This window comes from Podarcis vaucheri, assembly GCF_965113315.1.
Source record: "Podarcis vaucheri genome assembly, chromosome: 13".
Taxonomy (NCBI): domain Eukaryota; kingdom Metazoa; phylum Chordata; class Lepidosauria; order Squamata; family Lacertidae; genus Podarcis; species Podarcis vaucheri.
Window position 1 is genome coordinate 5,459,873 of NC_138751.1, and position 27,967 is coordinate 5,487,839.

General features: G+C 47.1%; 2 protein-coding genes across 8 annotated transcripts in view; both read left to right on the top strand.

Annotated features, from left to right (window-relative positions):
• The window catches only part of CNTROB (centrobin, centriole duplication and spindle assembly protein), a 36,281-nt gene extending 27,180 nt beyond the window's left edge, over positions 1 to 9,101 (top strand). The window contains exons 13-19 of one of the 2 annotated variants that reach the window (XM_082197554.1): positions 2,428 to 2,761; positions 4,209 to 4,372; positions 5,344 to 5,437; positions 6,470 to 6,598; positions 7,004 to 7,139; positions 8,007 to 8,085; positions 8,296 to 9,101. In XM_082197554.1, coding sequence (XP_082053680.1) covers positions 2,428 to 2,761; positions 4,209 to 4,372; positions 5,344 to 5,437; positions 6,470 to 6,598; positions 7,004 to 7,139; positions 8,007 to 8,085; positions 8,296 to 8,436 — 1,077 coding nt within the window. In that variant the 3' untranslated portion in view covers positions 8,437 to 9,101. The remainder of the gene's footprint in view (positions 1 to 2,427; positions 2,762 to 4,208; positions 4,373 to 5,343; positions 5,438 to 6,469; positions 6,599 to 7,003; positions 7,140 to 8,006; positions 8,086 to 8,295) is intronic. The other variant, XM_082197555.1, reaches the window with a different exon arrangement.
• A 407-nt stretch (positions 9,102 to 9,508) lies between these two features.
• Positions 9,509 to 27,967, top strand: part of GUCY2D (guanylate cyclase 2D, retinal) — a 51,703-nt gene continuing 33,244 nt past the window's right edge. For 2 of the 6 annotated variants that reach the window (XM_082197520.1, XM_082197525.1), the window contains exon 1: positions 9,509 to 16,262. The gene's annotated coding sequence lies outside the window, so the exon portion shown is untranslated. Of the gene's footprint in view, positions 16,263 to 21,678; positions 21,730 to 23,479; positions 23,992 to 27,967 lie in introns of those variants that run through there. The other 4 variants (XM_082197523.1, XM_082197522.1, XM_082197524.1 and 1 more) reach the window with 4 other exon arrangements.

The following is a 27,967-nucleotide window of genomic DNA, read 5'->3' on the forward strand; positions in this document are numbered from 1 at the left end:
AAAGGAGGAAAACAAGAAAAAAAATATTCTAAATGAAATAGTGGATATATGATTTTTGTGGTTCATGCTGTGGCCACAGACATGTGATCTGACAGTGAGTTTGGAGTAGCCCAATGCAAAAATCCTGAGGATCCATGTGGATCCATGCTTTGTAACCACGGAGGAGGGAAGGAAGGGGGACCATGGATCCTCTGCTCACGACTGCAGCAGATCCCCCCCCCCCGCCACCCGTAGGCATTCGCTTCATAACACGCACAGACATTTCCCCTTACCTTCTAGGAGGAAAAAAGTGAGTGTTATGGTGCAAAAAATATGGTATATTGCTTCACTCTTCTGAAGCATCTGGAGGGTGGTGAAGGCAGGGCTGGGAGAAAGAGCTCTGGATTCCTGGTTTGACTCTTGGGCTTGGAACTCACTGAGAGACCTGAGGCCAGTTTCCCCCACCCTCCGAAGCCTCACCTGCAGTAGCAGCTTCACAACACTATCCTGGTTAGTTTATTTATTCGTATCGTAAAGCCTTTATTGGCACCACATACAGCATCCAAAACAAATAAATGCGGAATTACCACTTCCCCAGTGGCACAAAACATTTGCTAAAGGAAAGGAGGCAGAGCAGTCTATCGTCACATCTCTTGGTCTCCAGGGAGATCAGACATCTGCAGTGTATTCCGACGACAAAAAACCAAATAGAGATATTTAGCCACTAACTTGGTGAGCTCCTGATCATTCCCCAGTAATAGAAAATGTATGACCTCCGACTCTGGTTTCCATTTGGGGATACAGAGTCGATCTAGAAATTGCTGGCGGAGATCAGCAAACAGTTTGCAATGAAGAACCCTATGTGTGAGGGTTTCCACCAGGTGGTCTTCACTTGGGCAAGTTCTTTCTCCTTCCACCCTGCCTGAGAACCTTCCCCAGAGGAGGTTGGATGGATTTGAATTAAACCTGGCCAGCGAAAACGCCCTTCTTTCTTGAGGGTTAAGCAGAAATTCAAGGTAATTGTGGTTACCGTATTTTTCGCTCTATAGGACGAACTTTTTCCCCTTCAAAAATGAAGGGGAAATGTGTGTGCGTCCTATGGAGCAAAGACGCCATAGCCCCGCGACCCTCTCCCGGCTGGAGAGGTGACGCGCGGCTATGGCAGGAGCCTCTCTGCTGCGCCTTTCCGCTGCTCCCTGACCTGCTCTTTGGGGCTGGTGGTGGGCTTCCCCCCGCCAGCCCCAAAGAGCAGGTCGAAAGGAACCTGAAGCCTGGAGAGTGAGAGGGGTCAGTGCACACCGACCCCTCTCGCTCTCCAGGCTTCCAAGGTAGCCGCCTGAACGCACCTTAAATGGCACCTTGTTTTAGAGCGGGAAAACAAGAGGGGGAAAGTTCTCTCCCTCTCTGTGCAGCGCCTCCTGCCGCTTCACTGAAGGGGTGCTGGGCAGAGAGGGGGAGAATTTTTTTTTCTTGTTCTCCCCCCTCTAAAACAAAGTGCGTCCTATTGTCCGGTGCGTCCTATGGTGCGAAAAATAGGGTAGTTTCATGTGCCCAAGAAAGTTGAAAATAAAGAGGGGAGCATGTTTTCTCTGCTGCTACTGTTAGTTCTTGGCGTTCAATATCCCACAACCTAGTTAGCTTATTTATTGCATTTTAATGCCACTTTTTCCTCCGGGGAGCTCAAGGTCGTGTGCAGGGCTGTCCCCCCCCCATTTTATCCTCGCAATAACGCTGTGAGGTAGGTTAGGCTGAGGGGCAACGACTGATCCAGGCATCCAGTGTGCTTCATGGCTTAAGTGGGGATTCGAACACTGGTGAATCACAGCAAGATCAAGGTTGCAAAATTTCCAGAGCTCCCTTGCCTTTGAGCAGATCCTTTGTACAATTCACAAGTCTCTAAGAACCCTGTTCTTAGACGCGGGTGGCGCTGTGGGTTAAGCCACAGAGCCTAGGACTTGCCGATCAGAAGGTCGGCGGTTCGAATCCCCGCGACTGAGTGAGCTCCCGTTGCTTGGTCCCTGCTCCTGCCAACCTAGCAGTTCGAAAGCACATCAAAGTGCAAGTAGATAAATAGGTACCGCTCCGGCGGGAAGGTAAGCGGCGTTTCCGTGCGCTACTCTGGTTCACCAGAAGCGGCCTAGTCTTGCTGGCCACATGACCCGGAAGCTGTACGCCGGCTCCATCAGCCAATAAAGCGAGATGAGCAACCCCAGAGTAGGCCACGACTGGACCTAATGGTCAGGGGTCCCTTTACCTTTACCTTAAGGACCCTGTAGATTTGTTGTTCAATTCTTCGTTAAGAAGAGATTCATGTTGCTGCTCAGTTTACAGTGCGTGAAGAACGACTACTTTCCTTTTAGCTGCAGGGTGCTTTATTGAGGGGGAGGGTACTGACCAGTGCTGCTTTTGGAGCTCGCTGTCTTTTAACCCCTTGCCCTCCTTCCATAGGACACCTCCTCCAACCTGGAGCTTCCGCAGCCCTCCGAATCTCTGACGAAGACCCAGAAGGCGGAATCTCTTGGGAGCAGCCAAGGGGCGGGGGACTGCGAGGGGCCGGCGTGGGCGCAGGCGGTCCCCCTCCAGCCTGCCGCCCAGCGCAGCTCTTCACGGGCCCCGCCAGACGCCCCCGAGAAGTCCCTGCAGGATGCTTACCGCCATCTGCTCCCCTTGCTCCCAGACATGGGGCGTCTCTCCTCGGAGTTCAGCCACGTTTTCAACTACAGCCTCCTCAGCCAGCCGGGCTTCCAGCAGCTGGAACCGCAGGTGGACAGCTCTGTAGCAGGTGTGCGTTGGGTCAAGTCCAGTAATAAGTCCATGCGAAGGTCACCTCCAGGCTTGACTACTGTAATTCGCTCTACGCGGGGCTGCCCTTGAAGCTGTCCCAGAAACTCCAGCGGGTGCAGAACGCTGCAGCGAGGCTCCTCACGGGGTCTCTGCCATGGGAGCATATTCACCCAGTGCTTTTCCAGCTGCACTGGCTCCCGGTGGAGTACAGGGTCAGATTTAAGGTGCTGGTTTTTACTTTTAAAGCCCTTCACGGCCTAGGACCCTCATACCTACGGGACCGCCTCTCCTGGTATGCCCCACGGAGGACCTTATGGTCATATATAGCAACACCCTAGAGCTCCCGGGCCCTAAGGAAGTTAGATTAGCCTCAACCAGAGCCAGGGCCTTCTCAACACTGGCTCCGGCCTGGTGGAACGCTCTGCCTCATGAGACCAGGGCCCTGCAGGATCTGATTTCTTTCCGCAGTGCCTGTAAGACAGAGTTGTTCCGCCTGGCCTTTGGCTCAGAATCAGTTTGATTCCCTCCCCTTTTTTCTTTTTCCCTTTCTCCTCCTATGATGAGATTGCTCCCTAATTGTTTTAATGTTGTATCTTAATCTTTTAAATTGCATTTCAATAAACTGGTTTTTATTATTGGTTGTTAGCCGCCCTGAGCCCGGTCTTGGCTGGGGAGTGCGGGGTATACCGTATTTTTTGCTCTATAAGGCTCACTTTTTCCCTCCTAAAAAGTAAGGGGAAATGTGTGTGCGTCTTATGGAGCGAATGCAGGCTGCGCAGCTATCCCAGAAGCCAGAACAGCAAGAGGGATTGCTGCTTTCACTGCGCAGCGATCCCTCTTGCTGTTCTGGCTTCTGAGATTCAGAATATTTTTTTTCTTGTTTCCCTCCTCCAAAAACTTGGTGCGTCTTGTGGTCTGGTGCGTCTTATAGAGCGAAAAATACGGTAAATAAAAAGTTATTATTATTATTATTATTATTATTATTATTAATTTCAATGGATCTGCTCGCGAGAAAAACGTAGCATCATTTAATACCACCCATTGTGAGGACTTTTATTAATGTCATTGTGGAACAACTGCAGGTTTTTTGAAAATATATATTGGCCGAAGTGTCAGGCCCATCGATTTCTCTTCTTTGTTATTTGACTTGCATTCATGCTTTGGAAATATTTTATCTGCATGGCTGCCCTTCATAAAGGCATAAAAAGATAGAAATTGTCATCCTAGTCCAAGCCCTGCAGTGCAGGGATCACAGTTGAAGAATCCCTGACATGCATGTGTGAATTTTATCTGGAAATTTGTGGTTTAAAAAAAAGGAAAGTTAAAATGCAAGGGGACTGAAAGCGGCAAGTGATTTGCCTACAGTGGGCTTTTGCAACTGAGCAGATATTTAAACCCGGGCCTCCCATATTTCTCTGTTTCTGTCTCTCTCTCGCCTGCTTCAGGTCTGCCTTTCCACCCTGATAACCTGGCGGAGCACCCGTTCACAGATGACACAGATGAGACCATGGCTGAGGCAGCAGGCCACGAGGGAGAGACCCTCCAGCAGAGCAGTTTGGAGGGTGGAGCTCAAGTGCCTCAGCCCGACTTGAATTACTACTTGCGTTTGGTGTGTGTCGCCGTGAACCTAATCTCTGCTCTTTCTCTTTTCAGTCTGTAGGGGTGGGAGTGAACTGCGATGATGGGAGTCCTTCCTTGCAGGCTGGGCTGATTTCAGATCAAGCTTTCTCATCTTGAAATGCATCATTTTGGTGTAGTGGCCCTCATCCTTCTTCTGATAGGAAATGCTCTGTGGGGACAGGAGGGGACATAAAAATGGGGGGCCGAGGAGAGTCTCTCTCTCTCTCTCTCTCTCTCTCTCTCTCTCTCTCTGTGTGTGTGTGTGAGAGAGAGAGAGAGAGATGCCCTATTTTCATCTGAGGAATGTTGGAGGGTATGCAGTATGCGGCTTGCATCCTTTTATAGTACAGTCGTACCTTGGAAGTTGAATGGAACCCGTTCTGGTAGTCCATCTGACTTCCAAAACGTTCAGAAACCAAAGCATGATTTTTGATAGGCTGCAGGAAGCTCCTGCAGCCAATTGGAAGCTGTGGAAGCCACGTCGGACGTTCGGCTTCCAAAAATAGTTCACAAAGCGGAACACTCACTTCCGGGTTTGCGACGTTCTGGAGGCAAAACGTTCGAGAACTAAGCTGTTTGAAAACCAAGGTACGACTGTACTTAACTTCAGAATCCTGATAGTGGCTCTTTTTTACACAGAAAAGCATCCTTTGACTCATGGTAAGATGGGACATAATTTAGTTTTAAGTAACTAAGTTTTAAGTGCATCATGGTAGTGTTAAATAAAGATTTTGTCTTTAATCAGGTTGCTTAAAGACACTTATTCTAGGTTTACTTTATGTTATTTAAATTTTCAGTTCTTATCCACAGTGAATTCTTGACTGTTAATTATTTCTGTAGCGTCTTAGGAGAGTAATTGCAGAGGCTTGACCGCTTCCTTGTTGATTCCTTTGGCCAAGGAGGAGATGGGTGTGTAGGAAGGAGGGAAGGATGCACACCTAACTCCTGTCTCCTCTCCAGATTTTGGACCGCTCTGCATATGAAACTGCTGCGCAGAAGCAGGAAAGGGTCTCCACCGACAGCCCACCACCTGCCACGAACCAGACACAGTTTGGTAAGCGCAGGCCCCAGGCCCCTTCTCCTTCTGCACAAAGGAGCTCTGCGGTCCTCTTGTGGCTCCTGGCTGCCCCTCGCTCGCTCCCCATCCCCTTGCTGCGCCCACCTGTTATTGGGATACTGCTGGGAAGACCCCCAGCTGGCTCTAGCCACTGGCCGGCAGCCGGTCTCCCTTGGAACAGCATCAATCAGCGACACGAGCCTCAGATACGTTTAGAGACCCGTGCACGCTCTATCAGCAGAGTGTGTAAATCTTCTCGCAGTAGAAGAGGCGGACAGAGAAATATGGAAGTATAATGTACCGCATTTTATTCAGCATAGTTCAGGAACAGAGGAAAACATGTCTGCTTCCCTTCATCTCCAGCAAAACAGCAGGAAGCAAAAGCAATATACAAAACGGAAGTTCCCAGCAAGTGCTGGAAGTAAACAGGCATGTGACACACAGCAGTCCTGCCTGTTCACTTTTAAGGTGGAACGGAACTATATCCTAACACCTGTGGGTGGTGCATCTCCCTATGGGTGATGTTCAAGGCAGTGGCTGGAAGGGCGTTCAAGGTTTGCAGAGCACCGGACTGCTGCTAGCGATCTTTCTCGACCCCTGCTCTAAGACCAATACTCTTGGAGAGCTTCTGCCAGTCAGCAGAGACAGTACTGATCTAGAGAGACCAACTCTGAACAAGACAGCTTTCCACCTTCCTGCATTCTGTGGGTCTCTCCCTCTTGCATCCGGCTGCTGCCGTGGGGGGAGATTGCGCTCAGGGGGCTCATTTCACCAGCTTTGCCAGCGGCACCTCCTGCCCGTGAGCTGTGCCAACCAGTCATAATTGCAACAAGTGTTTAGAAACCAGCGGCTGACTTTCCATTTTGATTGTCCTCTTCCCTCCCTGCTGCCTTTCCCTTGCGCGTTGCGGGCCTTTGCTTTGCTTTTTTAGACTGTCAGCCTGCGGGTGGGGACTGCCTCTTTGGCCGAAGACCTGGGTGCAAGTAAATAAAGAACCAGTGCTCAAAATCTTCCCGACCTCCTTTCCAGGCACGTCGCTGTCCTACCACGAACGGTCCACAGCCCTGTGGGATCCGGCCCAGGCGTCTGCCAGCACCATTCACATCCAGCAGCCCAGCAGTACTGCCGTCCACAAAACCAAAGTACCTTTGCTCAAAGGTAGGCAGGCCAGGCCAGGCTGCTTGCACCCGGAAGCAGCGCTGCCCCAGTGTGGTGTAGTGGTTAAGAGCAGTGGACTCGTAATCTGGTGAACCAGGTTCGATTCCCCGCTCCTCCACCTGCAGCTGCTGGGTGACCTTGGGCCAGTCACATTTCTCTGAAGTCTCTCAGCCTCACTCACCTCACAGAGTGTTTGTTGTGGGGGAGGAAGGGAAAAGGAGATTGTTAGCCGCTTTGAGACTCCTTAGGATAGTGATAAAGTGGGATATCAAATCCAAACTCTTCTTCTTTACACCCAAGGCAAAACCCTGGTATCTGGCCATCCCATGAGTGGCAGTGGATATCCCTCTAGTATGAATTCTGTGGGCCCATTCCCTGATCTTTTCCTCCCTTTTTCCTCCGCAGCCCACGAGGGGGGGATCCTGTCCCCAAAGCAGGTCGCTGAAGTTTCACGCCTGCTGAGGCACCACCAGGCCAAAGGCAGGGCTGTGCCTTCTCCAGAGGACCTGTATAAATACTTGCGCGAGATAGGCCAGAATGGGTAAGGCTGAGGTGTGTGTGTGGGGGGTGTATTTTCCTGAGTCCAGGCACAACCTCTTTTTTGGGGGGTGGTGGCAGGGTTTGGACAGGGCTCCTCAAAAAATGTTGCCCTCTGCGGTGGAAAGAGACAGGCTTTAGGGTTTCCTGGTTTTTTATAGAAGGGGCCTGAATTCCATTGTACAGGATTTTGTTTTTATAATATTTTTAATTAATTTTTAGCATACAATTTTTTAAGACATACCACACAAATTATTATACATATGTCCTTGTTTGGACTTCCTTCAGCATCTCTGATAGCCTCCCATCTTGATTATTTCTCCTGCAATTCTTAACTTAATATTGCCTTTACCTTTTCTAACAAATCATTTCTCCCTTTCCAATTTTACAATATTTCTTAAATTACTCCTCACAGAACTTCTTGTAGTCCTACAAACGTAATCTGATCATCACAAATACTTTTCAGATACTCAGTAAATTTAGTCCAGTCTTCGGTAAACCTCTCGTCCCGCCGGTCTCGGATCCTTCTTGTTAGCTTATCTAATTCTGTGTAGTCCATCAATTTCATCCTCCATTCTTCTAATGTTGGTAGTTCTTCTTGCTTCCATTTTTGGGTCAATAATATTCTTGCTGCAAGGATATGAAATTATACATGTTTGTTTGTTTGTTTGTTTGTGTTTATAAAAACTTTGTAAAACCAATAAAAATTTCTTTAAAAATAAAATAAAATAAAAATATTCTTGCTGCTGTTACTGCAGGATTTTGTACAGGATTTTGGTGGGCGGCAGGATGCCTCAGTTTTGTTCTGAAGCAGAATTCCCATCTTCTTCCCTTTTTTTCTCTCCTTTTGGTGGGGGTGTTTTTGCTTCAGGACAGATGCCAAAGGCGATGCAAATCTGCAAGCGCGCCGGAACCCCAACCCCAAGCTGATTGACGCCATGAGGAAAGAGGTACGTGCGCCACTCTTTTGGAAGGGGCGGGAGAAATTCTGAGGTAGGAGTTGCTCTTTAATTTTCAGGAATGGCGGAGAAGGGGTGGGGAGGCAGGTTAACGAACCAGGGAGCAGAAAGCTTAAATCTTATAGGAGGTTTTGGTCTGTCATGTCGAGGAACGGGTGTCTGTCAAAAGCCACTGTCGCTCACCCCCTCTTCCTTCCTCAGATGGCCTCTGCACGCCGCGTGGGTGCTTCGGGGTTTGGGCGCGAGAGACCCCAGGCCGCCGCCAAAGCTGGGAAGAAGCCCTCCAGCACGCCTGCCTTGAACCCTCGCACCAGCAGAGGAGGCGGCGGCGTGTGGCGATGATATTTGGTGCAGCTGGACTGTTTATTCCTTACCACGCTGACCTTCCCCCTCCCCTTCCCTGACCTGTCTGGGCCTCTGGTGGGGTGTCTGGGAGCTGCTCTCTGATTTGAAGCCCCCGCCTTAATCTCCAGTTTTACCCTCCAACCATTTGCTCCAACCTGGAGTCTAAAAGGTTGCCTTTTAAAAAACGGAATGTGCTTCTCTTAAACCCTGCAGCTTTGAGAGACTTGAGGTGGCAGGAACACCACCTCCTCTTTTTTCTTATTCCCAGCAAAAGGCGACGACCCTCGCTGGGCTCCGTGCCCTTTGCATCCGTCCCTCCTCCTGCCCTCCTCCCCATCTCCCTTCCTCAAGTCAACTTCAGCCATTTCATTCTCTGGAGAGAGGAGGCATGATTCAAGGCAACCTGGTTCACCTGTCAAAGCAGCTTGGTTGCAGGTGTGCATGTAGGAGGTTGCAGGGGGCGAGAGGTCTTCCCTGCCTTAACGAAACCTTTCTGGGCCTCTTTCCCACCACGCTGCATCCAGATGTTTTAAGTGCTTTGTTCTGAGTGTGCTGTTTTAGACACACCTGGCTTTGCAGTGTAAGTTGACTCTCTTTTTGCACAGTTAATTATTTTTGTATTATCACTGTTATTATTTTCTAAAATAAAGGAATATTGAGCAGTCGGTTTCCGTATCTCTCTTTCGCTCTGTTTGGCTTCCTGCCACCCTCAAAGGAAATAAAAGCTATTCTCCTCCCTGCTCATGGCATTACCTTCCCTCTGCAGTATCTGTTGACATGAAGCAAAGACCCAACCCCTTTCCTTCCCATGGCAACATTTCTGTTGGAATCCTTGAAGTTTTTTCTGCCCCAAAATAAATTTGGGGTGCAGAATTCCAGGGAGACCAAAAGATGCTGTTTCTGCTGGTGGTTAGTTTAGTTCCGAGGCCGTTTGTGAAATTCAGCCTTTTTCACAGTCCTGGAATGTACACAGCCATCTTTTATGCTCCACCTGCAGGTTACTTTACTTAACAGTTCCGTTGAGTTTCTCACAAACGGGCGCAAGATTGTGAGAGACACAAGTGCGTGTGCAGATATCCCCTGCTGTCATTTCAGTGTGTGGCCTCCCTCCAAAGGAAAACCACATCAACAAGCATGTGCCGGGGAAAATAGCACACTTTCCTCTAAACACTGGAGACTTCAGTTCCAGAAGACTTTATTGCTCTAATCGGCATTTCCTAGAGCAAAAAAAACCAGAGATCCTCCCTGGACGGGTGTGTGCTGAATGCCTAGAGGTGAGAGGAGGCTTCCCTGGGGTCTGCTCTTAGCTATGAGGCTGGCTGCACCGCAGTTCTTTCCCTGTGTTTCTCCCTCACTTGTTTATTTCAGGAAACCTTTTCTTGGATGCCAGAGCAGAAAAAAAACTTCCTTTTGCATTCCTGCTTGTGTGGTTGCTGCTTGGTTACTCCGGGGAGGAGTTCACTGTTCCCATCCTCAGAGTCTTTAAGCAGTTGGAGCCTTGGCAGTTCTCCACGGAAAGCGACATAATTCACACGGACCACACTTTCAACAGGTGCAAATGCCGCCTACCTGTTCTGAGTGCTTTTTGCAGGTCTGCTTTCAAACATAGCTGCCCTTAGATGCAGACCTCCCAGGCTCTTCCTTTGAAACACCCCCCTCCTCGTATGATAGAAATGGAAGTCTTAAGAAACTACCCCAGTGGTGGTGGTGGGGCTCCACACATCAGCCCCACGCCCCATCCCTACAGCCAACAGTGTTGTCACCCAAGCTGTAGGATGAGCCACGGAGGCACCAGCAACATCCCAAGGCTTTTGCAACACAGGCGGCCTCCAGATTGTAAGATCTCTTACCTGTGCTTGATAACTGCTTCCCGCCTGTCCTTGCCTCCCGTTAACTACCCTTTACCTCCTTTGACATCTCTGTTAACCCCCTCATTGCTTGTCAGTTGTTGCTTCGTTTGCGCAGAACACACAAGCAAGACAACTCAAATGTCCTGACTAGAGCGTTCTCGGACTCTGTTCTCCTCCAAGCCTTCCTTGGGTTGCTATGCAAAGGAAAGACGTATTCACCTGCCGGAGTCCTCTTCTCAAAATGTCCCGGTCATCGCTGTGCATTGGAGACTGTCCCCTGCTGTATTGCTCCGCTTCCTGTTGTGTAAGCCTTCGCCTCTCTCTCCTCTTTTCCTCCTCCCCAAATTCACACCAGCACCCCATCCTTTGCACACGCCCCCCCAGCACACTTAACTATGCACACTTAACTTCACACACTCCACTCTTACAACCAGCCTTCATCCCAAGATGCTCTCATCTTCCTGATTTGCCACATCTGAACCTCCCAGGCTGTGGACTGCAAACCTCCCCCCCCCTCCCCGGGCACCCATGGATACATGGCTGTCATGGCCTCTTCCTCCCTCCCCGCTCTCCACCTTCCCCCTCCATGAGAACCTAATCTGATTAGCTGTAAGAGACAGCGAACGTGGATTATGGGTTTATAAAAAAAACAAAAATCCAGCCACCTCCCCCTCTTGATCACGCTGCTCCCCCCACGCCAAGCAGATCACGAACGCCCAGGTATTACAGCTCCAGTGTCTTGCTCTTGGACCTGAGGGACCCAGCACCCAGTGGCCACCGGTGCCCCGTATTCCCTGTGCCCCACAGGGAAGATCTGGGGCGGGGAGAGGAGCTCTGTGGTGCCGGGGCAAACCCCATTTCTCCAAGCCGGCGTCCCTGAAACGGATGGTGAACTCTGGGGTTGACTTTTGGCATTTGCCTTTTGTTGGAGTTGCTTCATCGCTATCGGGTTCCTGGTTTTCGTTTTGCTCCCTCGGATTTAGCGGCTGGGATACTTTTTTTTTTCCTTCGGTTTTTCGGAAGCGCTGGAAGTAGCTTGCGGACCAAGTCTCGGTAAGAGTGTGGCGCCTGTAGCCTGACGAATGTGGTGTGGGCATGCGTCCCCGGATCGGGGCTGGAGAAGGAACCGAGAACCCCCGCCAAGCCCTTTGTGGTCCCCCCAGCCCATGTCCTAGTGGGTTAAACCAATCAAGAAAGCAGTGGGGGGGGGGGTGACAGAAGGTCTGCTTTTAGGGTTCACGACTGGGACAAGAGTTCAGTCAAGGGAGACCAGGAGATGGAATATCTTCAATTTCCTCCTTTTCCTCATGGCTGCTCCTTTGCCTGTTTCGTTGCAGTGTCCAATGTTAGGTGCTGTGAGAAAAATGGAGCATGTAAAAGAGAAAGGAGGGGGGATTTTTATTTCCTTAGGAGGTGTGTGATGAGCAGGTGGGGGAGAGTAGACCAAAAGGAACCAGAGGGGACAAGAATTGAAGGAGGGGACTTTGGCGGAAGAGAGTGAACATTGTGTTTTGTGGATCCTGCAGGAATTTGGCTCAGTGATGGAAAATGTGATGCCCGGCATTGTATATTTTGGAATAGGATGGGAACGGGGATAATCTCCCTAGTGGTCATTTTCGCCTGTTGGGATTGGGAGAAGTCAGTAGATGCAGTTGGTGGGCTTGGACCAGCCAAAGTTAAGTCACGCTTTCGCCCCATTAAAAGAAATGGGATTTAGAAGTTCTGCTGATTTATCGAGATGACTAAAAAGCATGACTAGGTCCTGCTGGATCGGAGCTAGTACAGTTCAATTGTTCTGCTTTGCTTCTCTTCCTCCCCCCCCCCCATCTCCCCGGCCGTGATCTTGTAACTGTCATGTTGGGGGAAGCGGAGAAGGGATTAAGCCAACCCTCACACCTGTCTGAGCTTCGTGTAAGAAGCTCATCTGGAGGTGGGGGTGGGAACTGTGCAAGAGAGCCTTATAACTTTTGAGTCCCAGGGTTAAATGCTATAGCTGCCATCTCTCTTGCTGGGAACATTCCAGAAGGAAGGAGGAGCTTAGGAGGAGAATTAGCATAGGTGGCAGAGAGGCAGTTCGCGGCTCGTTCTGCAGGGGGGGGGCATTCAGAACACACTTTTGCCGTGAAAATTGTCTGTGTCCCCATGTGCTGCGATGGTCAGTCTAGGCTGTATCCAACTAACTTTTAACTCTGAGTAGAGCCATTTAAATCAACGAACCAAAGCGAATCATGTCCATTGATTTCATTGGGTCTGCTCTGACTAGGGCCAACATTTGGATACGACGCCGTGGGTCTGGATTATACCATTTTAGGTGGCATGCAGGAGCTTGTATGATTGAATGCCCCCCTCCCAGTTTTTTATACATAGAAATGCACTCCAACCATTCCCTGGACAGGTAGTTCTCTATGTACTGGAAAATTTTGGAATTGTGAGACCACATTTGGACTTGGAGGTGGTTCTGTTTCAGCACAGACCAGCAGAAAACGAGCCTTAACCTTCTGTCTTTGTGGCTGGGCTCCTAAAAGTTAGGGGTACCAAGGAACAAGCCTCAACCGATGGCGCTTGTTTGTACCTCCCGCCATTTGCTTCGAAGAGAGAGACCTTGACAGCCGGCCATTTTGCCTTGAGTCAACGGGTGGAAGCGGCAGGGTCAGTTTTGAGGGCGTGCTTTCTGACTTTGCAGCATTAAAAAGAAAAGGAAGATTCAGGCAAAGAGTATCCCAACACTTTACTCTAAAGGGGAATAGCTGTATTGAAAGAAACCTTAATTTGAAAGGTGCTTGTCCAGCTGTGGCCTCCCTTTAGTTCTTATAGTTAAGAAACAGGTTTTTAGAGTAAGTGGAGGCAACAGGAGAGAGGCGGTTGAGTTTTCTGCTGGAAATCTCAAGTCATTCCTTCTTATTTCCCTTGTCTCCCGTTCCAGTCCATGCTGTTGAAATCTTCTAGTCCTCTGTCCCTTAACATAATTCTTTTCCTGTGATTCTTCCCATTCCTGCAATCGTTACATTGCTGATAGCCATCAAAATAATCTGATTTCTCCTTTCATCAAAGCCGTTATTCTTCTCTTCTATATCCCTGTGCCCCTCACTTTGCTCTGTCCCTCTCAGCCACATGACTTCAACTTTCCTTCATCTTGAATGTCCCACTTCATCAACCCTCCATCTTTTTATTGAGTCTTTCTGCATCTTTCGATTCCTTGTAGGGCTGGGGAAGAAACATGCAACAATATGCAAACCAAAGGACAGCTATCCTTGAGAATTTGCACTTCTCTGAATATTGCAATAACTTTTTTCCCCAACCAAAAAGAGGTGTGTCTTAGGAGGGAAAGTTCATATTCATTCACGTGTTGCTGAAAATAGCATACAGAAATGCACATGTTAAAGGAAATTGGTTATAAGAATTCACTATATTTGGGGGGCAGGAATTGCTTACAAAAAGATGTGTATTAGGCAAGACGCTGATGAATTTTCGTGGGGACTTTTAAAAAAATATATCCTGCAAACATGTGGCGATGTGTACTGAAGACTGGAAAATGAGAAACAGAGAGAAACTAAACTGAGAGACTTGTCCGCCCACTAATTTCATGTTAAATGCCTTCTTCCACTCAAAAGCACCCCTGATACATCACCCAGTCGTCACATTCTCCATTTTGACTTCTGACTTCTCTGTATTTGACCAGCCTCTGTGCTCTTAATAATTGGGATTGTCTTGGATCTAGTAGGATTGATTCATGTCTGGCTGGTGCTAAAGTAGGGTTTTATTACCAGTGCCCTTAATTTGATTATAAACTTGATGCATTCCATTAGCATGGTCAGAGCCCCACTGGATCAGGATGGAGACCCATCCGCTTCACCATCCCCTTCTCACAGTGACCAGTGAGATAATTCCTAAGAAGGCTGCCAGCAGGACCTGGTGGAAACAGCCCTTTCCCCACTTGGGATTCACAGCAGTGGATGTTCAGAGGCACACCTCCTTCTCTGATAACCCTCCAAACATCAGCTCTGCCACTCACTATTCCCGACACCAGCAGTGAGTTTTTGCTAAAGCTTTTTAAGAGGAAGAAGGCAACTGCTGTAGGGAGAGAAGCAAGAGGGGATCCTGTTGCTGTTATGTGTTCCTATACCAAATCATTCATTCATTCATCCAGAACCTTTGAGAGACAGTGAAAGTTTTACTTGTCCTGTTTAGTGTGTGTCGGGGGAATTCCTGCCTGCCGTTGAATCTGTTTTCCCTCTGGTGCCACCAGAGTGGGACTTCGGTGCAGATCATAGAATCATGGAATTGTAGAGCTGGAAGGGACCGCAAGGGTCATCTAGTCCAACCCCCTACAATGCAGGAAACTTTGGCCCAATGTGGGGCTCGAACCCACCACCTTGAGATTAAGAGTCTCACGCTCTACAGAGTGAGCAATCAAGGCGGATAGGCCTGCACCCCCACCCCCAATAAGACCATTAATTCCAGAGTCTACAATTGCCTAAGTTCCCTGCTCTCGGATCGTGAAGCGGAGGAAGAGATCTGGCAGAAGGCCTCAGCATCAGGCACAACACATATCACAGGAGGGGCAGAGAGTGGTGCAAGGGAATGTCTCTGGCACGCGTCTTATTCCCAAACGCATTCTCTCCAACGTAGCTGACAGGTGAAGACATGTGCGAGAGATTCACGGCGCAATAATGTGTCGTAACTTATCAAAGTATGATTGAAATATTTATTTTGGAAATAATTCCTGGAACCCAGAAAGAATGCTCTCATGTTCAGATGTCACACGCTGCATCTTTTAAACTTGAAATGCTCCTGTATTTCAGAACTTGGTATATACGTACATCTCTGTCTTTGTGTGTGAGAGCGAGCCAGTTCACAAGAACTTTGATAGTGTTCTGCTCCAACTGGGTCAAAACTTGGGCAGAGAGGGCAAGTTAAACCCCGCCGTGCCTGGGTCAATGACATACAGGGGTCAGAAATTCATTGACACTGGTCAGGAGTAAGTGGAATCTGAAAAGCAGAATTTAGGAGAGAGCTGATGTATGGAAGTGAAAGCTGGACCATAAAGAAAGCTGATCGTCGAAGAATTGATGCTTTTGAATTATGGTGCTGGAGGAGACTCTTGAGAGTCCCATGGATTGCAAGAAGATCAAACCTATCCATTCTGAAGGAAATCAGCCCTGAGTGCTCATTGGAAGGACAGATCCTGAAGCTGAGGCTCCAATACTTTGGCCACCTCATGAGAAGAGAAGACTCCCTGGGAAAGACCCTGATGTTGGGAAAGATGGAGGGCACAAGGAGAAGGGGACGACAGAGGACAAGATGGTTGGACAGTGTTCTCGAAGTGACCAGCATGAGTCTGACCAAACTGCAGGAGGCAGTGGAAGACAGGAGTGCCTGGCATGCTCTGGTCCAGGGGGTCACGAAGAGTCGGACACGACGAAACGACTAAACAAGAACAACAACAGGAGAGAGCTTCCATGCTTGAACATTCACGCTGATGCTGTTCACACACAAAACTTGGGCAGAGGTTATACAATGCCTCCTGAACATTTATCCTGAGGTTTGCGACACCAAGGTTACAAGTCCTTGTCAGCTAGTGGCTTTCCAGTGCACTTTTCTGTCACTTTTTTGGGGGGATGGGGAACTCTCTCCACAAGAACCCTTTACTCATGAGTAGCTCTACTTTGGGCTCTTAGGCACACACTCCTTTGCCAGCTAGCCTGAATGTCTTTGCTCTCAAATTGAGAGATGGTTCTTCTGCTCCAGAAGAGTTAGGAACCCAACCCAAAAGTCCTTCTTTGGAAACCTCTAGAGACATGTTCCAGGGGTCTGGTCTCTCTCTGGACATTGCTGGTCTTCTGATCATTGCCAGAGTTGGACTCTGTCTGCTCAATGGGATCTTCTGGCTCTGGGCATCCTGGGGCTTCATCGGAGGAAGTTACCCAGGGTGGGACAGGGTCCAGCTTGACAGGTTGTCAAATAAGCGAAAAGGTAAATGCAACTATTAAGATTTGTATTCCCTGCATAGTGCAGAAAAGGGGATGGCTGGAAACTTTATTATGCATTGGCAGGAGTCAATTTCTCCATGGGTTTTCTGTGCCTGCGACATTGGTGATGGCGATCTAGTCTCAAATGTTGTAAAAGTCATGGGCATTTTAATTCTCCAAGTGTAGGAATGCCTCTGCTACAGATCTTGATCTCTGCTATTATCTGTTTGGAGGACAGGTAACTGAAATTGTACCCATTTCACGCTCCGCAGTGAAGGCGCAGCAAAGTGCAATGGGTCAGGGGAGGTTCTTGCAGAGAAAGGAGGAGCTGTTTTGATGTCACCAGCGTAACGGTCTGGGTAAAACAAGGTCTCAGAGGTGAGGATTAAAACTCCCTGAAAGTATCCCCATTTATCTAGCACACTTGGAATGTAGATCAGAGGCAGTTTAGAAGGGAGGTGGTGCCTGGCTAAGAGGGACCAGTAAGCTAGATGGGCCAACTAAAAGAAATATTTCCCCTTCCCTTTGTTTTGTAGTTTCTGTCTGAGCATAAAATTATAATATTATATGCTTGATTTAAAATTGGTGTGTGTGTGTGTCAGATTTGTCTGTTTTAGTCTGAAGGAGGTTGTCTCTCATCTTTCTGTTGTTCTTTTTGTGCAGTATTTCAGTTATTGATTAGATTTCTTACCTGTTCTTCAGAGTAAGGCACCAGGACAGATTACAAGAATCTAATATACAATTATAACACTATTTTTGGATGGGGACTGCATGTTGTGATCCCTGCATTGTAGAAGGTTTGACCCTTGGGATCCGTTCCAACTTTAAAATTAGATGGTTCTACGTTACAAACAAACAAACAAACAAACAAACAAACAAACATGTAAACAGTTCCAAATGCAACAGAGCAGTATAAATGGAACGAAAGAGGTGGTCCCCGCAATGCAAAATACCTAAACTGCCAAAGACCAAGATAAAGAGGTGTGCATTTTCAGCACACACTGAAAGCTATGCAGCTAAGATGCTAAATGCACTTCTGTGGGGATGGTGCTGTTCCCTGCACTTCTGCCTGTACGTAGCAGACATGCACTGTGACTCTTTACCTTTCGTTCATGTGATAGCAGCCAATTTATTCAGGATTGCAGTCCTTTCCTATCCTGTTCCTCCCACACTCCCTTATGTAGGCGTGTATTCCTTGCAAGGGTGGCCAGGAAAAAATCACTGTATATAATAACGGCAATTATTTTGCACAGGACATTCTCTTCATTTAAAACAGTCAGCAGAATCGAGTGGCAAAGCCATTCCCAGACTCCAGCACTTTAGGCAACTGGTGGGGAGTTCTCTATGTGGTATGCCCCGCGGAGGACCTTAAGGTCCACAAATGACAACACTTTGGAGGTCCCAAGTCGCAAGGTGGTTAGATTGGTCTCAACTAGGGCCAGGGTCTTTTCAGTACTGGCCCCGACTTGGTGGAACGCTCTGTCACAAGAGACTAGGGCCCTGCGGGACTTGACATCTTTCCGCAGGCCTGCAAGACAGAGCTGTTCCGCCTGGCCTTTGGTTTGGACTCAGTCTGACCCTTATGTTTCCCTCCCCTTATGGTTTTGAACTATGGGCTACTATTAAAATGAGGCTGCATTTTAAATTGCATTTTAACCTGTATTTTAAATTGGTTCCCCCCCCTTCCCTATTATGTTTTTATTGTGATTTTACTGGTGTTAGCCACCCTGAGCCCAGCTCTGGCCGGGGAGGGAGGGGTATAAATAAAATTTATGATGATGATGTCAGGACTCTCCTACAAATCCACTGAATACAGGAAAACAGCATGCTCCACTGTAGGCAAGGCTAAAATCCTTGTATACTCTTAATAGCTCTGCAAGTGGGAGTGGTGTTTGGGTTTTTTAAAAAAAGGTGTGGGATTATTAGCATTTGATTCTCTTCTGTATATACGTAAATGGCCTTGTTGTGAGGGTCTCTCTCTCATGGAAGCAGAAGCAAATTAATGAGGTCCTGCTCTCTTAATACGTTTCGGTGTGTGCGTTGGGAGGAAGTATTTTTGGTCCTACTCGTGTCTAGTTGGTGTAGCTGATAATATGCTGGAAGAGCGTTGATGGCTATCAATGCCTGAGTCTCAAATTGGTGAATACGTGTGTGGAGTGCAAAAGGGACTCTTTCTTTCTTTCTTTCTTTCTTTCTTTCTTTCTTTCTTTCTTTCTTTCTTTCTTTCTTCAATTAATATCCCACCCTTCTACCCAAAGCAGCCCATGGAGGCAAACACATCATCAGAAAAACAAAATAATTAAAAACATTCTGACAACAATCAAATCCTCTCGGCCACTGATTTCAGCATTGCCATATCTCAGGCGTCAAATGCCGGAGGAAACGGGTGTTTTTAGATTCCTCCTGAAAGTCAGTAATGAGGGAGATGGGCACACCTCACCAGGGAGGGCATTCTGCAAGCAGGGAACCCCCACCAAGAAGGCTCTGTCGTGTGCCAGTGCAGTCAGGGCAACCCCCAGTGGTGGCACCACAAACAAGGCATCACCTCCTGATCACAGGGTCCAGGATGGTTAATATCCTGGCATGTGCCAGAGAATTGCATTAGAAAACAATCATGGCTAGATTTGGATTTGACCTCCCTTTGGCCCTTTCAGATAACTTCTATTTAAAAAGTACTTTCTAAACATGTTTTTAATACTGTGTTTTAAATATAGCCTACCCTGGGACCTTAGGGGAAGGGCGGGTTAACAACAACAACAAGAACAAGAACACCACCAACAACATAATCGGAAAAGCCAAGTAGCACTATGCTATCTGATAAATATCTGTACACTACATATGATAGACTTCACCCCCCCAAAAAAATTGCATATGTGTGTAGCTAGTAGTTCATACTTGTTAGAAATTGGGGGGTGTTGTGTAGTTCTGTAGGCAGTGGCGTAGCGTGGGTTGTCAGCATCCGGGGCAAGGCAAGTAATTTGTGCCCCCTAACCCGTGGATTTGCGCCCCCTAACCCCCAGATGTTGCGCCCGGTGCGGCCGGCCCCCCCTGCACCCCCCACGCTATGCCACTGTCTGTAGGGCACCCCTCCATTCTGCCTTTTGAAGATTAAATAAAAGGGTATGAACTCCTAGACTCTTCTGGATAGTGTGCTTAGGAGAAGTGGAACTTCTTGTTCTTGTTGCAATGATGTCATAGGTACCATCCCATAGCTACCCACAAAATTGGTGCAACAAACATCCATGTATTATCACAATAGCTGCTGTCTGTCTGTCTGTCTGTCTGTCTGTCTGTCTGTCTGTCTCTCTCTCTGTGTGTGTGTGTGTGTGTGTGTGTGTGTGTGTGTGAGAAAGAGAGAGAGAGAGAAAGAGAAAAAGAGATTTCTCATCTACAAAGGGTCTTGGAGAAAGTAGGAAAGTTGATTTCTCATCTTGTGATACATCTTTTGACTTTAAACACTATGCTACATATACATTTTGAATATTAAGGCCCATAACAAAAAGATGATGTGAAAACAGTCCCATCTCCAGTGGTGGCTCAGAAGATCTCCCTCTAGGGCAAAGACATTTCACAATGTCTTGGGACAATTTATGGCCAAGCTGCCCACTGTATGTCCACCCTACTTAATTTTCTCCACATGTGTTGTGTACCTGAGTGCACAACCTCTTGGAGGAGTTACAGGGCAGCCAGTGGTGGAAAGATCTGCCGGCCATTTTCCTCTCTCCTACCACCTGTTTGGTGCAATTTCATGCAAGATTTTCTCCAGAGCTTTGGTCATTTCCCCATGGAGAAGGCATATGGGCCTTGCATGCATGGAGTGATTCTCATTCAGTTGCCCAAGTCTGCTTCCCACAAGCACAGCAGTCTTCAGCATTTTCAGTCCTTGGACCCACACTTGCTTTTGAGGACCTATTTCTCCATTTTCACCATATATTTGTATGGTGGTAGTACTGCTGTTGTCACCCACCTCAGATTAGACCGCCACCCACCAGTTGAAGACCAGTGTACTAGCCTCCTTTGCTCTCCTTTGCTGTATAATAATAATATTATAATAATTTATTATTTATACGCCGCCCATCTGGCTGGGCTTCCCCAGCCACTCTGGGCGGCTTCCAACAAAATATTAAAATACCGTAATGCATCAAATATTAAAAGCTTCCCTAAACTTTTAATCTGTTGTCTCTTGCCATTCCTTGGTAAACATAAAGCTTTTAGAAACTGCAACATGTCCACCCCTCACATCACAGTATTCTCCTTTCCCTCCCGAAGACACCATTTTTGGAGAGTGAAATTTAGCCCCAGGGTCTACTGATGGGGGTCCCAAATAGGAAATGCTAAACAGAGTCTTTAGTGAAGCTATAGAGAACATGTGTGGCCTTGGAGGGCCAAGGAACGATTGCATCATGCGCTCAGGGGTTAGTAAAATACTTATAGTCATCCTTCAGGACACATGTGATGGCTTTTAGTAGGGTTGTCAAATGTCTGGATTTCAGCAAAATGTCTGTTTGTTTTTCCTAGAAAAAGCTCAGCAACTTTTTGGCAACTCTACTTTTAGCCAGTCAAAAGCTTTCGGCAAACTTGAGCTTACCTATGGATTGCAGATATATAGCAGCCCAGAGGCCAACTGCATTACTTCATAAATTTAGGGATAGTGCACGTGTGGGAAATTTTCCATTCTTGTTCCTGTCCACTCACAATATTCTTAGTCCGTTTCTTTGTGGTTTAAGGTGTTTCCTGTTGTCTGTTTCCAGGCGCAAGACCTTAAGCAATGTATATATCTTAAGAATAGTGGTACCTCAGGTTAAGTACTTAATTCGTTCCGAAGGTCCATTCTTAACCTGAAACTGTTCTTAACCTGAAGCACCACTTTAGCTAATGGGGCCTCCTGCTGCCACCACACGATTTCTGTTCTCATCTCGAAGCAAAGTTCTTAACCTGAAGCACTATTTCTGGGTTAGCGGAGTCTGTAACCTGAAGCGTATGTAACCTGAGGTACCACTGTATACCAAAGGCAGACCCTTAGTTACCAACTTCATTTCTGCCAACCAGTTACAAAACACTCCATTGCTTAAGCAAGCCGACTGCGATTCAAGGCCTGAAAAATAGATCCTAATAAAGCCACAGACTGCAATTGAATAATCTAGTAATGAAATTTCCCCCTTCATTTGTTCATCCACTCGACGCCTCTCAGTCAAATGTGTGATCTGTCTCCCGGGGCAAGTGTTATGGTCTGAGTTGACAGCAGGTGATATATCTGTGGTGATTTAAGTTGCGGCGGCTGAGTCATACAGGCAAACCGTCATTTGGCACTGCTTTCCAAGAGATGCATGTGTGGACTGGCTTGTGCATGAAACATGCCTTTCCCCCATAGGTCATGCCAGAGCCGCCACCTTTAACCTGCCAAGTTAAGGGACTTCCAGTAATTTGCCGCATCAGTAGAGCATAACCGGCGGACCCCCGAGGGGTTTATTGTAAGCACAGGATAATAATATCTAATCTACTCTGTTCTCATATTCCTATGCGCTGCAGATGGAATTAGAAAATGTAGCCCTAATAATCTACACATGCACAAACTTCAGTTTTCAAGCTGATGTGGCGCTATGTGGCACTATTGTTATTCACGTTTTATACTTTATTTTATGCTGCTTTTTGTTGCATCAATTAAGTGCTTTAAATTTGTTGTTAGCCGCCCTAAACCCGGTTTTCTGAACTGGGAAGGGCAGGGTATAAATAAAAATTTATTATTATTTATTATTATGCAGTTTGGATTTGGTTTTTTTTGGGGGGGTTGTCTTTAGGGCTGCTAGCTGATCAAAAGATACTTTAATGGGCTCAATTAATTAATTTGCATTTGAGGAAACAACCATTTTGAAACAAGACCCGTGCTTCCTTTGTTTTTTAAGGTGTTGCATCTTACAGGACCTATTTCCTCATGTGTGTGAGAGAAGGCGGAACGCCTCCATCCTCCTCTAAGATGGCAGTGGCAGCTTTTACAAGTGCTTATATTAAAAAAAACACAAACCCCACTACAGATTGAGATTGAATCCTGACAAGACAGAAGTACTGTTTTGGGGGACAGAGGGCGGGCAGGTGTGGAGGACTCCCTGGTCCTGAATGGGACAACTGTGGCCCTGAAGGACCAGGTGCGCAGCCTGGGAGTCATTCTGGACTCACAGCTGTCCATGGAGGTGCAGGTCAAATCTGTGTCCAGGGCAGCTGTTTACCAGCTCCATCTGGTACGCAGGATGAGACCCTACCTGCCTGCAGACTGTCTCGCCAGAGTGGTGCATGCTCTGGTTATCTCCCGCTTGGACTACTGCAATGCGCTCTGCGTGGGGCTACCTTTGAAGGTGACCCAGAAACTACAACTAATCCAGAATGCAGCAGCCAGACTGGTGACTGGGAGTGGCCACCGAGAGACCACATAAACACCGGTCTTGAAAGACCTACATTGGCTCCCAGTACGTTTCCGAGTACAATTCAAAGTGTTGGTGCTGACCTTTAAAGCCCTAAATGGCCTCGGTCCTGGATACCTGAAGGACCGTCTCCACCCCCATCGTTCTGCCCGGATGCTGAGGTCCAGCGCCGAGGGCCTTCTGGCGGTTCCCTCATTGCGAGAAGCGAAGCTACAGGGAACCAGGCAGAGGGCCTTTTCGGTGGTGGCGCCCGCCCTGTGGAATGCCCTCCCACCAGATGTCAAAGAGAACAACAACTACCAGACTTTTAGAAGACATCTGAAGGCAGCCCTCTTTAGGGAAGCTTTTAATGTTTGATGTATCACAGTATTTTAATATTCTTTTGGAAGCTGCCCAAAGTGGCTGGGGAAACCCAGCCAGATGGGCGGGGTATAAATAATAAATTATTATTATTATTATTATTATTATTATTATTATTATTATTATTATTATTATATTTTTTAAAACTTGCTGGCCAGTTAACTGGGCCACTTGGGCTTATCAGAGGCCGACGCTGCCTTTGCTCCCTGACCAACGACTGCTGGCAGCAAAGCCATCATGGCCAGTGCGGGGGACAGGACTGACCCCCGGAAGCAGGACCCCCATCTGCGGTGCTGTGCCCCTACTTCTCCTGCTGCGGCTTCCGGCAAGATCTCTTAGGAATCTCGAGAGATCTTGCCAGGAGAAGCTGCCGCCATGACCCTTGGAGCGGGAGCAGGGGTGCCGCCCCATGTGATTCTGCCGCCTGAGGCAGCCGCTTCTGGAACTTTTCTAGTCCCTCCAAATCTCCCCAGCCCCAGTTGGGTTTAAATAGGACTAATTTATCCATTGCGGTTTGTGTTTCGAAACTGTGCTGGACGTCGTCCCTGTTCCTCTGGCCACCATTTTCCTGTCAGCACAAATGCAATTCTCCCTTGTAAAGGAGAGGAAAGATCCTCTTCTCCACAGACAACGAGCCTGACTTATAAGAGGCGATTTAAATAGTTTCAGGTTTCTACTATAAGAAGCCTCATTTCTCCTAATCTTTTCAGGACATCGCTTTGTATACAACGGCAGGTGTAATGTGCCAGGAGAATGAGAAGGGCACTTTTATGAAACAGGAGAGAGTGTGGCATGCCAGTTTTTTGGGTTTTTTTTTTTTACACTACCCCTGCTCCAAAGCTGTGTAAAAATTGGTTTTCCCCTTGCTGTTGAAGGTCCAGCAAAGCCCTTGTTAGCAGCTTTATTCAGGGAGCCTGTGAGCGACGCTCCTTTGAGAGCGCGAAGGAATTAAAACAGGTCTCCTTGTCAAAATTATCTCCTCAGTTTTTGTTTAATTAAAAAAACAAAATGAATGTTTATTATGCGTTGGAATTATATGTGCAAAATTTGTGGAAAATTATATATATATATATAATATATATATATATATATATATATATATATATATATATATATATATATATATATATATGCAGGTTTTGGTGTCTTCGGGTGTCTTCCCGTGTAAGAGTCGGGGTGTCTGTGCGACGTTTCGACGAGGTCTCACTCGTCATCTTCAGGCTGGTGCTTTCGGCTTCTTGTTACTGGAACAGAGCAGAATCTGGTGTTTGAGTTCCTATAAATACTGTTGAGGAACTCAAACACCAGATTCTGCTCTGTTCCAGTAACAAGAAGCCGAAAGCACCAGCCTGAAGATGACGAGTGAGACCTCGTCGAAACGTCGCACAGACACCCCGACTCTTACACGGGAAGACACCCGAAGACGAAAGCCACGCATAATTCTGGGTTGTCATCCTGGGGGGGGGGGGACAAAGCTACACGAAAAGGAGAATATGTGAATGAGTAATAGATAAAATAATTATGTTGTGCACTGCACAGCAAATTGCATGTGTGATCCCCAAACTAAGCTAGCCAAAGCACATGCTACAGAAACAATAAAAATAACTGGTACATAACTAATACATAGATTCATATCTATGACTGCGGGTTCATCGGCCAGCGTGACCCAAGTTTGTGTTTGTGTGGTGCTGGCGGTGACGCATTCTTCCCCTGAGCCAAATAGGACCAGTCAGGCCTGCACCCCCTTCTCATCGGATGAGTAAACCCCAAGGGGAAATGAATGAGGTGCATTTCCTGTGCAGGATAAAAAAGGTGGTTGGTTAGTTTTGTCCTATTGGCCCTATGAAGTTGTGGGCATCTTGACTCCATGGAGTTGCGTGGTCCCCTTCACATCCATCTAGGGATGATGAGCATTCGTGTTGTCCGTATTTGTTTTCTAAAGCAAGAGTTGCCAGAGCTCAAGACTGTCTGGAAACTCTCTCTCTCTTTCTCTTTATGGGTAGGGGCTGCTATTTTCTGTCAGGGATGGAGGCATTCAGAGGCACACTGACTCCAGCAGCGGAGATGGTGATGATGATGATGATGATGATGATGATAATAATAATAATAATAATAATAATAAAAATAAAAATAAAAATAAAATAATAACAACTATTAATAACAATAATTAATAATAATTAATAATTAATAATAATAATAATAATAAATAATAAATAATAATAATAATAATATGATTTATACCCCGCCCATCTGGCTGGGTTTCCCCAGCCACTCTGGGCCACTTCCAACAGAATAGAGTGGTACCTTGGGTTAAGTACTTAATTCGTTCTGGAGGTCCATTCTTAACTTGAAACTGTTCTTAATCTGAAGCACCACTTTACCTAATGGGGCCTCCTGCTGTCGCCGCGCTGCCAGAGCACGATTTCTGTTCTTATCCTGAAGCAAAGTTCTTCACCTGAAGCACTATTTCTGGGTTAGCAGAGTCTGTAACCTGAAGCGTATGCAACCTGAAGCGTATGTAACCCGAGGTAACACTGTATTAAAATACAATAACCTATTAAACATTAAAAGCTTCCCTAAACAGGGCTGCCTTCAGATGTCTTCTAAAAGTCAGGTAGTTGTTTATTTCCTTGACATCGGGTGTTCCACAAGGCAGGTGCCACCACCGAGAAGGCCCTCTGCCTGGTTCCCTGTAACTTGGCTTCTCACAGCGAGGGAACCGCCAAAAGGCCCTCGGAACTGGACCTCAGTGTCCGGGCTGAACAAGGGGGTGGAGATGCTCCTTCAGATATACTGGGCCTTTGAGGCCATTTAGGGCTTTCAAGGTCAGCACCAAGACTTTGAATTGTGCCCGGAAACGTACTGGGAGCCAATGTAGGTCTTTCAAGAACCGTGTTATATGGTCTCGGCGGCCACTCCCAGTCACCAGTCTAGCTGCCGCATTCTGGATTAGTTGTAGTTTCCGGGTCACCTTCAAAGGTAGCCCCACTTAGAGCGCATCATGGCAGTAGCCCATGCAGTAGATAACTAGAGCATGCACCACTCTGGTGAGACAGTCTGCGGGCAGGTAGGATACATCACAGTGGTCATTGCTAGTAGCCACCGATAGCCTTACCCTCCATGAGGCAGTGTAGTTAACCCCTGTATCTATAAAAGATGCACCAAAGATGCAGATGTACAGGTGATGTTTGTCGTTGTGTTGCAGGGGGTGGGAAAGATTTACCCTCTGAAATGGTGTGTGTGAAAGAGAGAGTAGAGCAGGTATGGCTAGGCTTTGACCCTCCAGATGACTCCCCTCTGTCTCAGCTAGCATGACTAGTGGTCAGGGATTATGGTTGTTGCTGTCCATCCAACCTATGGAGTAGAGGGAGATAAGGGGCAGAAGAAGCAAGCAGCGTCTGGACAGTAAGGTGTAATTTTCACAGCCTATTTCAGGACCCGGATTTGAGACCAGAAAAGGCCTGATTGGGACCCACTCTTGCGTGGAAAACTCATCTGTATCAAAAGCAAATACGGGCATCTTCATTCAGTGGGATTCAGCCAGAGAAACACCCATGTAGTTTCTTCATAAGCAGCTGTGCCTTGCTGAATTTCACAACGTTCCACCGAATCGTAAATGTAGGTCACCAGCTTTGCACTCAGTTTTTAATAGAATCACAGGTGTGGAAAGGCAAGTCGCTTGACCTTTGTCAGATGAAAATAGGTAGACTTGTTGCATAATGCAAAAGCTCTTCCCAGTGGGATAAGGAGAATAGCATAGAAGCATATTTTTGTGGATGTCTTAAATATGTGCCCCTCCCACCAAATATTTTTGCAAGCTCACATTTTGAAAGATTAATTCCATTTTCATCTATGCAATCTTTAATATCAAATATATATATATATAGGCATTGGAGCTCTGTAAAATGTCCAGCATGTCTTATAATTAAGTCCTTGCCCCACCTCAAATTCTGGTATTTGGGATTTTGGAACTTGCTAATGTTGCTACACAGGGTTATCAGCTGGAGAAAGCTGGTTTCTAACCTGCCACACAGAAGCCATTTCATACCATAAATAAATTTAAAAATAGCATGGGCCACAGTGAGCGTAAATCTAGTACGTAGATTGGGGTGGGGGAATGCTATTCACCCAGAAAATTGTTCTGTTTGGGAAAATGCAAAAATGAGCCAGTGTAAAAATTCCAGTAAGTGTTAAAGGTGTGGCAAAGACAATATCCCCCCCCCTAATAAAACAGCTCTGTGTTCTTGACCATCAGTAACAAATATCATTATGCCTCTTGCTTTTAAATAACACATTGAATCAGACCTTACATGCCATCATTGTGTTAAAAGAAAACACAATCCATGCTTGTGGTTTTCCAGCTTTCCCTCACATTTCCAGCTTTTCTCAAAGGCTGTAGAATTAAGACCTGATAGCTCCTTCCCCCTCTATAACTTCACACACACAAACACACCTTGCAACATTATTCATAGTAAAGGGTAAAAGGAGTTGGTAGAGGTGACCTGCTGAGCACTCGTGGGCACGTGAGTGCCATCGCACCGATTCACACCTAATACGAAGAGGCAGCTGGGGCCAAAAGGCTAATCCTGTTTTAGTTCAGCTGCAAGATTAGGATTTGAGGGATGGGGCAGCTTCGTTGAGGTGCTGGAGCATGAGCAGAACAGTAATTTGGATAATACCGCCCGAGGCTGGTAGAATAGGGTGGACTTTGGCCAAAGCAGCTGGATGCCTCTCCTGTCATGACCTCTCTCTCTCTCTCTCTCTCTCTCTCTCTCTCTCTCTCTCTCTCTCGGAAGTGTGGTTATATCTGCCCCCACCCCTCCTGGTTACACTATGGGGTTGTTTGCCTTGCCCAAAAGAAATGCGAAGGAAATTATATTTGTAAGCACCACAAGCCCTAAAAGCTGGGCAACAAATATGGCTCCGCAATAGT